We start from the raw sequence: 13766 nt of genomic DNA, 5'->3' as shown, positions 1-13766 counted from the left end.
TTACCTACAGCCTAGATCATTAGTTTTTAGTAACCACAAAATTGACTACTTCATACGGTAAATTTTTGCTATTAACTATAGGAAGTAAAAGATGTTACAGAACAACAAAAATGCCCTAGTACAAGACCTACGGGTAGTTATGGTTTTGCACCCAAAGCCTTTCTATTAGCCTAAGTCTTGCAGGATTTCTATGATCTTTGCACCCAGGGGTTTAAATTGTTTTGCGGCAAACCTTTTGAGCTAGTTTAGGCTAAGTGCAATTATGATTTGGTGAAGTTCATTACGAATTTTTTTTGAATAAATTTTTGGGCTGCCAATTGAGTACGAACTTAAAATTTGCCTGGGGTGGTGGGTGCAATTTCAAATCCAATGGAACTGATGTCGCTAGATTATGTTAAAACGTAATTTATGACAAAAACCATTACGTAAATTGTGGCACATTTACGTAAATTATGAGAAAAAAGACGTTGAACAAACATAGGCTAGCTGTAATATAACGGTTATCATTTCCTAACTATTAATACTGCACAATATTCAGTATTTATTTACCATGGTTTCCGCAGTTCATCTAAACAGCTACATTTAAGGGTAAACAAACCAGAGCACACATTAAGACATATTAGTAACAAACATAAATATATCATATAATTTAAAAGATTGTTAAAGTACATACTGTATTTTTAAATTTAAAATCGATGCAATAGATTTTATAAAAATTTAAATATATTTCTAATTTAAAATATAAAATAATTTAAATGAACAAAAACTTTATTACTTTCGAATTAATCTTACAATTTTTCGAATATTCTTGCTTGTTGTTTTGATTTTGTTTTAATGTAATGTTTACTGCAGTTGTCATCTATCATAGACATTACAACGATACTAGCTTAGTTTAGGTTGGGAAGATCGCAGAGACGCAGACTTACAGCAAAGCTGGACTGAGAAAAACATAGCCAGTCAAAAGCGACGAATGTGAACGAATGAAAATAAAATGTTCCATATTGGCCAAGCTACCACTATCAGCTTTTTATGTCAGGAGCTTAACCCCATAGTAAACAGAGGGCTAGCAACCTAAGGTACTTCAACTTCAGCAGAAAGCTTCATACAGTAGGCTACCTATTAAACACTGTTTTTTTAGTTTTGTAAGCTACCAGTAGCATAGCTGACCGTACTGAAATCCTAGAAACAAGCTTGGCATTCAGTAAAATAACACTTGCAATGGCGATAAGTTGAAGGATCTGACTTAGCACTCTTCAAATTTTAAGGTATCAATTTTTTTGCATTTTACACAGGAGTTTGTACTTTGTAAACGTATGTGTTATATTAACCTTTTTAAAAGTAATAAAGTTCTCCCACTTTGCCACTTTTTGTCCAGACTGGACAATTTGCAATTTTTGTAAGGGAATAAAACAGTGTTCAACATACAACTTTTATGCTAAAATCATGTTTTTGAGATTTGTTATTTAAATGATATCTTTTCTCAATCTGGTAAACTTCTATCCCAGTGCCCTACTAGAAATTTTGTATGATGCGCTGGATCTCTGTATTTCTTCAGCACAGAAAGTCGGCTTCTTTGCCAATTTTCTTACACAAAATTGCTGTTTGCCCTATATTTTATGTTATAATTATTATGGTGGCATGATGCAAATTTTGACATTACGTTTACCGGCGCTCTGAAAACAATATTCCAGTAGGGTCTCAGAGATGTTTTATTGGCTAACTATGTGTATAAATGGTTATCATATGCTATATGTTTAACTTTCAAAGCTTTACGAACAGTTTTACATGATATCTTCAGTGTACAACATATCTAGATGAAAAGTAAATGATAAACTCTATAGATCCATATTTTGAAACCATATTTTTGATCTCTGACTGTCATATATGAGATGAGGTCTGAGGTCTGTTCTGTAGGCCATAATGGAAAGTGTGGCACCTGCACGTACAAATTTCTTCAACGTGGACACCAAACTATTTTATCTTCTTGCCAGTTGCCAATTTGTAATAAATAAAAAAGATTTATGGGTTCAGTGCACGCCATCACCTTAAACCTTCAGTCTTTGCACACACGAGTTCTTGTCGAAAACTACTCTACTTTTCGGTCGGGCCTGTAGGTCACAGTTTGTTCATGTGTCACCTGTTTACTGCGTTTACTTTCTCATTTAATTGTTTAAGAAAACTCTTTAACGTTCATGCACTGTCATGATTCTGCATTGTGTGGAATGCATTGTTATATCATTGTTGTTATATCATTGTTGTCATTGTTATATCGTTATGCATTGAATGTATGGTTATAGATAACATGAAGAAATGTTTAAACTTTATTTAGGCCTACAGTAATTTTAGTTTCATGCCTATTTCATACATTTAGTTTTGCAGAATCGTTTTCTTTGTTGTGTCATAATGTTACTAACTCTCTTGGTTATTTGCAGAGCTGATTTAGAATAATTTCAACCGTTGTATTTTTTCTAATAGAAATCAAAATTTTGTTCGGCATCAGTGAACTATGCAAGAAATTTTAGATGATTATCACATGTTTCATGGAGTGGATAGGTGAATGAAAATAATGCAACTCATCTAAAATCCATTTTAACCCATATGGGTTGAAGAATTTTTATTTCTATCTCTTTAACACACATAAAAATTACAGCTCTAGCCAACCTGACGACTTTAGAAGTTTTGGAAAAAGACCTGCATGGAAAATTGACAACTTTGATAAACTGTCAATTACTCCACAATCTGACCTTATTGTGACTCACGTGAATCAAACTTTGGATCTACAAGTATGTGATTTTCATGATTTTAAGATAAAAGATTATATTTGACGAAGAAGACTATTCTAAGTGTCCATAAGAAAAATCTTTTCGAAACTCACTCTGTGGTTAGTATATATGTAGTTATATAAACTCTAGTCCACATTCAAATTATAAACAAACAAGTTAGTCCAAAGAAGTTGCAAAAACCCTGTGGCTTGCATGAAAATCCATCTCTATCTATCATTTTTTCAGTACACCTGAAGAAGCAAGCTTATGCTTGCAAAAGCTCGTGTAGAAAAATATAAATAAAGTTAACCTTCACAGTGCCAAACTATATGCTGTTTTTTGATTTACATAATAATCTATATTAATCAAAGTGAGCTGAAAACTCCATATCCAACAGCTTTGTTTGTGTTTAGTCTTGGATCCGTTATTATTTTTGAAATTGAAATCCCCTTGCCTAAGCGGAGGAAAAATGTCACAGAGTTTAAGTTATGGGAAGATTTTTCTCAGTTTGAGCATAGATACTATAATCCAATTTACAAACCAAACAAACAATAAACTTTATGTTGGCAGTGGTGTTTTCAGCAATTACATTTAGTTGCCACTTGTCACCAATGTTCTTAAGAACCATACACTGGATAAACGAAAAAATGCCATTTAGGAAGTTTTACTTTGTTTCAGGTTATGTACTTGTCTGGTAGGTAAAAAGAAGCCGTGAGCTTTTGTTTGCCACTAGCTCATATGCCATAGATTTAGTAGATCTGCATTCTTCAGTAAGCGAGCTAAAATTATGTTGTGGTTATCTATGTTTGAGTAGAATCATTTTGGGCAGGATTAATTTTTGTTTTTGTCTGTAAATATTTTAAATAATCATCTTGATATCTGGTTTCATGGAAACTCACTTTGGATGTACAAAATCTTTCACCATGCCATATTCATAATTTTCCAACCTCTGACAGCGAGTGTTTTGTAGAAAGCGAAGAAGTACACAGCTGTTCCAAGCAAGGGACAGACTTCTGAAGAATGGCTGAATAATCACAGCATTACGCATCAAAAACTAACTTTAAAAGATTTACTGCAAAAGGGAAAGCAAGTCAAGTAAGAGTTGGTCTCTCATTTCTTTGCTATCACTAGAATGCAATCAGAATGACACTTTTGACTTGATTTAGGAAAGTTGGTCAAGGCCCTCACCTTGTATTTGATGCAACATATATTGCTGAAGTAGAATACAAGTTAAATCTGTAAGTACGCCATTGTGTATGTTTGCTGGTAACGTGTAGTTTGTAACATTTTAATTCTCTGTTCACTTTCCCGTATGAGAATGCAGGGTATCAGTGTGGTGTACTGAACCCCAATTTCGTCAAAACATGGTGTACTTGGTGTCAAATGATACGTTTTTTAGTTGTTGTCTTCATAATTTGTTGTACAGAGCCATTGAACAATACCACAAGAGAGTGAAGTGGCTTCTGGAAGGAAGCAAAAAGGTTGCTTTTGGTGTAAACATGTGCATAGCTTGCATTTTATGACAAACTAGATTACAGTCTCTTTACGCTTTTTAGTTATTTGGCTTGGTGAAAGGAGACAGAGTGGGCATATTGATTGATTCTTCCGATGCAAATACTGGATTTGGCAGACTTGAGGAATTTCAGCAGTCTTTGCTGGTGAGGTGTTAAATATTATTCTGTGCATTTGATATTCTGCTCATAGAGACCGACGACTGTGATTTGCTTCCCTGTAAAATTGTACAAATCAGTACATGTAGGTACAAATCGGTTGGATAATTTTGTCTGAAACAAAAGATTTTATTGTGTTTTTTTCATAGTATTTAATCGATGAGCAATTGCAGTTCAAGAAATCTTTGTATTTCCTGAGTTTTGGTACAAATTCTGAACCACTTTGGAACAGTGCAAGGGACATAAATGTTAGAATGTAAGTGCATTCTAGAATACAGAAAATTTTCATGTAGTTTGCAATAAAAGAAATGCTATTACAATGAAGTTGTTAAATTGACGTTTTATCTCAACTCAGATTGGAAGAAGCGAGAGATTTTGTTCGTGGTCTACATCCCTCTGGTGGATGCAACATGCTCGCAGCATTTAAGCACATCTTAAAAGTGAAACGGCTTAATTCAATTTTGATTATTTTGGGAAACTGGTAAGTTTTTTGTTTAACTTTTTTCTTTGATATAAAACTTGAGTTTGTTTTGGCGCTGATTGCCACTTTTGCAATTGTTCCATATATTACTAGGTAGTAGTTGGACTATTGCAGTGGTTTTTTAGCTTTTTCATCACATACTGTGTGGATTGTGGAAGTTATGTACAATTGACTCTAACCATCCTTGTCTTTGTTCCAAAAGGCTGACTAGATGGCCTACATTATATAACATGTACTTGCACACTCTTGCATCATAACAGACACAATCATGTTTAAAATTAATCAAGAATAGCGAAATGATACAAATGACATGCTACAGAGGGAAAATTTTGGTTGGAAAGTTTTGAATTTTACATTAGTTTACCTACACCAAATATTTTTGCCAAAATTACTCATGTTCCATTCAAAAGGTTCTTGTGCGCCACTAGTGACATGTGCACTGCAGGTTGGGATTGGGTACCACGTCTATTGCAACGTATAGAATATAGATATATGCCTGAAAATACCAAGTAAAATTAAAATTAATGCGGTACATATTAAAATATGTCTGTTGCCCAATGTTCATAATTTTTTATTACCACATGTTAATACTTCATAATGATTTTTTACCAGTCCTGACCAGACATCTAGCGTTCTATTTGACTATGTTCAACAATGTCTTCTGGGGAAGAAGATACCAATCCACGCTGTAGCGTACGACACAAGCAATCATCTGACTCATGATACCCTTCAACGATTGGCCGAGTTTTCCAAAGGTCGATATCATTGCTACAATTCATCTGATGATAGAGAAGTGTACAAGGTAAACAAATCTATGTGACATAAATGAATTTAATGACACTCTTCAATAAGTATTCTGACATACACAGCATTTTTTGAGGCAATGCATTTTCAATCAATGCAGTAAAAATAAACAAAACACTTTTGACAGCCATGCGTAGTGGGTAGTACTACCATATTAACTTGTATCTATAAATATAAAAATATGTCTCCTCTCAGAGTTTCGACATACAGCTTCTTTTGAGAGAGGCTCAGAGAGCGGTTGACGTGATATCGAAAATCAAACAAATGCGCACTGGAATGCTTGGAGATGCTTTGATCAGCATAGAGAATGAGGCTAGTTTCATATAAAACTCTATCTTGTTATTTTATAACTTAATTATTATTATATACGAATTGATAATTTTATCTTTTAGAAATCTATTTTTTATTCGGATCATTATAATGCTGTTTTCTCTAAATTTAGATTTCAATGGAAGTGAGCAGGTTATCGAAGGCAAGATTTTTGCCTCGTCCTCCCAGTCACCATCGACCCCTTAGTATTGAGACCCCCAATTTTCACCCTTCAACTTCAGTAGAGTGGTTGAGAGATAACGGGCTTCGAGCGAAAAATCTTAACTTGTATCAGGTTAACTTAGTAATATTTCAACAGTTTTATGGATTTTAATATGTAGAATAGGTTTTGGCATTTTTTGGCAAAATAATTAGCATGTACTATGTTAGTTGTCTATTTGTGCCTTAGTTTGCTACATTAGCTAATTACCACTAGTAGCTAGCTATGGTTGGTGGGTATAATAACAAGTTATAATTATTGCCATGTTCCTCTTTCTCCTACAGATCTTGGCTCCCAATGCATTTGACCCTGTTCAAGATTTTATTCCTATTTTGAGAAAGTCAGTCGGATCAAAGGTTCATGGGGTGTGTTATTGAAATATTTTATGAAAACAGTATCGTATAATTGGTTATATATTTGTTTCTGATGTTAGAGTTTTTGTTATGTATGATGTACCGATGTACTGCAATTGGTAACAATGTTAGCAGTGGAATATTTTCATAATATAACCTATTATAATTGCCTTCAGAAAGCAATGCAGCAATTTGAATGGCACGATGGAAGTATTAAGAACGTCCACGTCGACATAGCAATGCTCTATGAATACCAGGTAACCTACTTTTAGACCAGCGATGTCCAACTTGAAGGCTCCATGCAGCCTAATCTAAAGTTTTGTGTGGTCTGGTCTTCGTTTTTATTGTCATGGTTGTTCAATTGAACTATTTAGTCAGAACATTTTTCACTCACCAGTACAAAGTGCTGCAAGGCCTAAAAATTGTTTTCATTTCTTAATTTTTCTTTTTTCATATGCTTTAAACTTAATCACATGCGGTGAGTTATATAATGTGCTGTTCTTTTTAAAATAGTCACATCATTTTTTACCCAGATCGGTCAGTTGAACATAATTGCCTGTGGTGTTGGATATACAGTAGCTGTTTTAAACTGTGGACACTTGTTTTATACGCTTTGCATATTGATGAAACTATGATTGTTATTTGCGTTGTACAATTGTTTTGCCTATAGTTCTGTTTGTCTGCAGACTGTTGTTTCACAATGTGTATTTTATTTAATTTCAGAAAGAACTTGGTACTTCAGTTAAGACATTTGAACGTAGAATAGAATGGTTGGCTAGTGGCAGCAGAAAAATTTGGGGGACAGTTGTTGAAAAACGGTAATCAACTTAAGTTTGCTAAACTTCACAGTATAGATACTAATACTAAGAGATTTCTATGCTAATACATAAATAGCGAAGCGTACACAGCAGGCAAACTAAAGCGTTGTTTTTATCAAATTTAGAATCATTCTTCTGGTGGACACATCAATATCGAACAAAGCTTATATTGTTCATGTTCAACATTCCCTTCGCCTTCTGTTGGAGCAACAAATGGGCAACAAACAAGCATTTAACATAATAGCGTGGGTTATGGTTTGTTACAAAGTTTATTATTGGTATTTTTAAATAAAGATTTTGCTAGTTTGAATAAAAACAGTATTTGTTTGACCAACTTGTGGTTCTTTTCAGTTTTGGAAGTTATCCAAAAATGTGGAAACCTCACATGGTGAAGCCTACCCCTGAAAATTTACAAGCTGCGTGGCTGTAAGTTAAATATAACATTGATGTTTTTGTGTTCTTGTTCTGCCAGATTTTCGATCAAGCTTTGTGTCCAACTGAAAGTACATGTTGTAACAAATGCAATAGTTTAAATGTATGCCCCCTTGATGTCACAATGGAGTTTAGAAAAATTGTCACAAAATTAACTATCACGTCCCTTCACAAAGATGGGTCCAACATCTTGAAGCAAGCGGGAGTCGAAATGTTTTATCAGCTTTCCGCACTGCGATTGAGAACGGAGAAGACATCAAGAACTACGGAGGACCCCAGGGACTTTATCTCATCACAAGCGGTGTTCCGGATCAGGAAGAGGTTGATAAAGTTACTTTTACATTTTCACGCAGAGGTTTAATTTTTAGACGACGTTAACTTATCAAACTGCGAATACTACTCGAATAGTACTCAGGATAAAATCTAAAACGTGGAACTTGTATTGATACTTCCACATTTAATAACTGTGCTGTTCTGTATCTTTTAGGATGTTCTTTGTTCTTTTGCTTGTGAGGCCTGCATTGGATCGGACATGAGAATTCATTCCGTGCTTTTCAGTATCGATGATTACAATGTAAGTATAATGTGTTAATGTTTAGTACCCATTTTTTCGTATTCTTACTTTCTCTATGGCATTGATGATAAATCTTCTAGGTACGATATTTCTGCTAAAATTGATTCTGACAACGTTGAGATTAGGCAAAGCAAACATTTTTAAATTTTGGGTTGTTTTATTTTCAACTACATAGCTACATGAATCTGAGATGCCAAGTAGGTATGCAACAATGCCACAAATGGCCGACTATTTGCGAAATCTCGCCCATGCAACAGCGGGAAGATTCCACTGGTTTAGGGAAAGTGGTATGTTGCATTGTTTGTCTGTTACTCCGTGTCCCTGCACTTCACTGATCTTAAATTTGTATTGATTTTTGTGGGAGTTTTGAATTTTATTTTATTGTTTAATTGTGAAGTACACATCTTGATAAATTCTTTGCTGTGATTTAGTTAATGTTGTTTTGGCGTACTCTTCAAACAACAGCTTTTCAATTTTTCAAACTTTCACAGGTATTATTGAAAGCGATGACATCATAGTCCTCACTTGTGAGATGGAGAAAGCGATACATTATTCAAGAAGATGTTCGTCACTGGTCGAATCTGTAAAACTCCGGGATGAAAGAAGAAAAGAGGAGTTAACGGCTAAGCAACAGCTGGTGATACTTTAATATAGTAACTAGATTGATGCTATTGATATGGTGCTATTCTCTGCATCAGTATTGCATTTCCTTAATTAGTAACTAGTTTTACGTCAAAATTTGGTCTACGAGCTGATCCAAATAGTCACCAAGCAAGAAGGTGATGTCCGGATTAAATATTTCAGACGCAACAATATTCTAAGAATCATTTAACTTTTTAAACATCTTGTCTTTTCATTGATTGTTATCTGATGCCAGATGTTGTGTGATGGAGGAGGAACTACCACTAGAAAGAAGAGATATGAGCCACCGAAAGCAATTGGATTCATCGCACCTCGAGAGACAGCCCTGACTATGGCTCGTAAGGTTGGTACAAATGCTTCTTCCTATTATTTGATTCATGAAAAAGACTTTATTAATTGATTAACTTATTATTGGTAGTTGTTATCAAGATCAGGCTTTCAATTTTTCTGATGTTCAGTTATAGTCTAATTTTCTGTTTATGTCGCTTTCAGACTATGCTGGAATCTGAACCGCCGAAGTCACTTGCATGGAAAGCACCCAACAGGAAAGCAATGCTACCAGGAGGTAGTATTTGTAGAATAACTGATCGATTTTCATTTTTTGTTCAGTAGCCATTAACAGAGATCTTCTAATAACAGACCCATTTGACAACAGTCCGTCACCACGGAGCAGTTCAAAGACAAAGCGAAATCTTAGGCAGGAGCCATTCTACACAGAGGACAAGAATTCAGTGGGAATATACTTTAAAAAATATCCAAAGCAGAAAAGTGTGAGAAAGGCAGTTCCGGAACCAGTCTTTCCACAAACAGAGGAACGAATATCAACCACCCAGGTAGATGTAATGACTAAGTTTATTGTTCATTACACCGACTGCACACTTTTATGTTGAAAATAAACAGCTATTATTTCTATAAAACTACATTGTTAACTGCTTTGTTTAAATGCAATAAAATTGTGAGATGCAGGATCTCCCTACAGTAAAGGGTGAGTCTGGTGATCAATGTCCTGGTGGTGGTGTCTCTGGTGATCAATGTGTAATAATAAAATTCAGCAAAGTTTTTTTTTTAAATCTATCAGACGTTAGAGAGAAATATACATTTTGCTTATTAGCGGCATCTTCAGTTTCTCGAGCATGTGTAGAATCTACTGACGGTACGATTAAAATGGTGTCTTAACTGTGGTGGAGATTTTAACACCGACGCATTACTTTAGTGGTTGAAGAAATACGGTATCAACAAACTCAAGCTAAACCTGAACAGATATGTCTCCGGACCTATCTGCATCCATGAAAAATCCAAAAGCAAGGGAACAAGCACAACATCAAAGTGGTACTGCTCTATATTTCCCAGCGTTGATGTCGAGGTACTGAAACACTTACTTCAGCTGACTTTAGAACGATAATTTCTGTCCTAAAACCTGTTTTTTTGCAGGGTACTGTCCGCCACGTTGATATGCAAGAATCGGAGATGGATGATTATGAGCATCATGTTACCTCAACGATACACCGATATATTAGACGAATGCAGTGGTTACTTTCTGGCAGCAGAAGAGTTTTCGGATCAATCCTTGAGAATAATGTAAGCTGCTGTGCAGCATATTAATGATGTAAATATTTAATGTTAATTGTTTGTACATTGCACTGAACGGCAATGTTTACAAATCATAGAGGAATAACATAATTTTAAGCGACGTCTTTGTATTTACGCCTACGGTGTATTTATTCTATGGTTTCAAGGTGGTGGTTCTTCTGGATACTTCAGGATCAATGGGATATTATATGGAAGAACTACAGAAGGAGATGACCTCACTCATCTGGGAACAGTTTCAAGCTAACAAAATTGCGTAAGACGGTCCCTTAATTGTTAATTAATGATTTATCCAAACGTTCAGCGCTTGTTAATTGCATAGGGAGCTCCTTTGTTGTTTAAAAAGTGCCACTATGCTGATTTTTACGAATTATGTGCAGATGATATCTAATAACACTATTGTTGCATTGGGATTGCTTTAGTTACGCTTTTTTTAGAATATACTTCTACTAATTGACATTTTTACTGCTCTGAATTCTGATGCTTCATTGATGTCTTCATTTACACGTCAATAGTTTCAACTTGATTGCTTTCTCCAATGAATGGAAACAATGGCAAGAAAACGTCACAGAATCAAATGAAACCACGTGTCATGATGCCGTGCAATGGACTGCGTCACTGGCAGCTCATGGGGGGTCTGCAACACTTGAAGCTTTGGAGGTAACCACTCGATCTATTGAGTCTTTATTGTTTGTGGTTGAGAAGGGTTGTATTGTGTTGTATTTCTTTGTCATTTCTTTATAACTTAACATCTTAAATGAACTCCATCCTATGAATCTTTGAGATATTCTAAGAAACTTTAACAATTGGGTTAAGTTATAGTTGCCTTGAATGGTTTTTGTGTATAGTGATGTTGAAATCCAAATGTACTGCATTTTACTCTTATGCTGTTCAGAATATTTTAAACTTAACAGGTTGCATTTGGTGACCCCGAAGTGGAGGCAGTTTACCTAGTCACTGACGGTAAACCAGACACAAGTGTACAGTTGACTTTGGAGAAAGTGGAAGAAATGAATGTAAAGAAGGTTCCAATTCATTGCATCTCGTTTAACTGTGACGACAAGTAAGTGAAACATGCTATGCAGTTGCGGTCTATTTGTCATTTATGGATTAAAATTATAATGCATGATTTTTAACTACAATGCATGCTATTTCATGCTAAGCTTGACAGTTTAAACACTCTTGAACATCTCGCATAAGTAGTATTTCTTTCCCATGAATTTGTTGACATTTTTTTCACATTTGGTGGCACTGTACACAGTATACAAGCATATGATGTTCACACTTGTAATATCGCAAGTGGTACCTTATAAACTGTTAGTTAACTGGTAAAATATTCATGTGCAGTGGAGCTAATGATTTTCTGAAAAAACTGTCCAAACTAACAAAAGGACGATTCCATCGTTGCCATGGTGAGATGGATGCTCAGTTTGCAGTCCATAGATTGATGCAGGATGGATGCTTTGATGAAGATGTAAGGACAAGTGACAACTGAACGTCTAATGACCATGATTCTTCTTTGTAGTAAAATTGATCTCATCATAATATTGAACATGACAATTTATGATGTTGGCAGGATCCCAATCTGCCTAAATTTCAAGGAGATGATTTGAAGAAACTTGGAAATGAAATCGATCGTGCGAGAAAATTCCTCACTCAAGCAAGGCGTTTTAGGTATATGCTTATAAGGCTGAAATGTTTTCACGTTGTGTTGCAGAATGTAAGCTCGATAATCTGCAATGTGAGCATGACTTGTGGTATCTTATTAGACTTTTGTTACTTTTCAGGCAAGTTATTAGAGACCATGCTGACCAAACTGCACGACAAGATAACAAGAATGAAACTTCTGGAAAAGAAAGGAAATGGGTATCGGGCAAACCATTTTATCCATAACCATTGTGGGGTTGTTTTTTGACTTCATTGCACTGCTGTCATACACACGTTCCAATTATATTTCAAAAACCGAGTCACCATATTATCAAAAATCTTGTCTTGGAATAGGAGATACGCACAATGTAGATTAGTTTCTAGTTAGACTGGGGTTGAATAAGATTGATTCGCAAGTAAGAGCTTTGCTTGCAATGTACCATTTCTGGAAAGATATTGGCAACCTTTCAGTCTTGTTTCAACCAGTTTCATTTGTATTTTTTGTATTTTGTAGTTTTTCTGTGGTAGCTTGGAAAATGACTACTAAATGACATAGTATTGCACGTCTTCGTCATATAATCAAGTGTAATTAACACATTACAAAGGTATTCACTGTTAGGATAGTTTGTATTTTTTGTGATATTTGGTACTTGTACTTGTGTAATTTGATTGTGTACTTAAATGATTTTATTTGCCCTGAAAGCGGTCACTGTTTGTCACAGATTTTGCACTATTTTTTCCGCTACTTACTTTTTTCAACTGTTTTTTTTTCTTCAATAAACTGAATGGTCTGCTTTTGCTAAGAAAAAGCATACTTTGTGTTAGTCCAAAATACGGCAATATTAAGGATTTTTATTCGTTATGATGAGTAATGCAGTGTGTGGTAATCGAATGCCTTTATTTTACACATTGTTAAAATAAAAATTGTTAAAAATAAACTTCAAGTTCAGGTAATAACTATCACCTTAGACTTCTATTAAAAAACAGTAGATATGAAACAAGACGTTGTTATTTGTTTAAAGGTATGATTTCTATGGTTGTCACAAGTTATCACGTGACGTCGCGCGTCATGGGGTCTTTTCTCATAATAAACAATCAGAAACAAGTGTGATTATCGATATGACGTAATGAATTAATCACATAGTCACGCAATTGGTCACATGCGTCACAAGCAAATAGTTTAGGATAGCTCTTATTTTTAAAGAACTTAATTGGATCTAACGCCATGGTTGTGGGAAAGCTTTAAATTTTAAGCCGACAATGAGCACACTCAGTTTTTTTGAAGAGTAAGCCAGTTGTTCACTAAATCAGTAAAGTACAGTTCCTACTTTTTGGTGATTTGACAAAGGCAATGCAAGCTAACTGCGAGCATTAGGTTATAATTAATATTATATATGGTCCGATGGCAGGATAGTGGCATGGTGCTAAGCTAAAGGGAGGCGTATGAAAAGCATTCTTTTTTCCGCA

General features: G+C 34.9%; 1 protein-coding gene across 1 annotated transcript; it reads left to right on the top strand.

Annotated features, from left to right (window-relative positions):
- Window positions 1-943: 943 nt before the first annotated feature.
- Window positions 944-13095, top strand: LOC143468294 (von Willebrand factor A domain-containing protein 3A-like). The gene is made up of 33 exons (XM_076965418.1): window positions 944-1076; window positions 1139-1265; window positions 2476-2553; window positions 2651-2783; window positions 3733-3857; window positions 3929-4000; window positions 4189-4243; window positions 4319-4420; window positions 4582-4688; window positions 4788-4913; window positions 5526-5715; window positions 5913-6029; window positions 6160-6321; window positions 6531-6611; window positions 6776-6856; window positions 7323-7417; window positions 7543-7662; window positions 7769-7843; window positions 8026-8170; window positions 8337-8423; window positions 8599-8710; window positions 8915-9060; window positions 9301-9408; window positions 9558-9630; window positions 9705-9898; window positions 10279-10428; window positions 10497-10643; window positions 10802-10908; window positions 11168-11312; window positions 11567-11715; window positions 12000-12126; window positions 12229-12326; window positions 12440-13095. Exons 3-33 carry the CDS (start codon window positions 2507-2509, stop codon window positions 12543-12545), a joined length of 3582 nt encoding a protein of 1193 aa, XP_076821533.1. The 5' UTR covers window positions 944-1076; window positions 1139-1265; window positions 2476-2506; the 3' UTR covers window positions 12546-13095.
- The last annotated feature ends 671 nt before the right edge of the window (window positions 13096-13766 follow it).

Source organism: Clavelina lepadiformis, chromosome 8 (genome assembly GCF_947623445.1).
Source record: "Clavelina lepadiformis chromosome 8, kaClaLepa1.1, whole genome shotgun sequence".
NCBI classification, from domain to species: domain Eukaryota; kingdom Metazoa; phylum Chordata; class Ascidiacea; order Aplousobranchia; family Clavelinidae; genus Clavelina; species Clavelina lepadiformis.
This window is presented reverse-complemented; position numbering and strand designations above follow the sequence as displayed.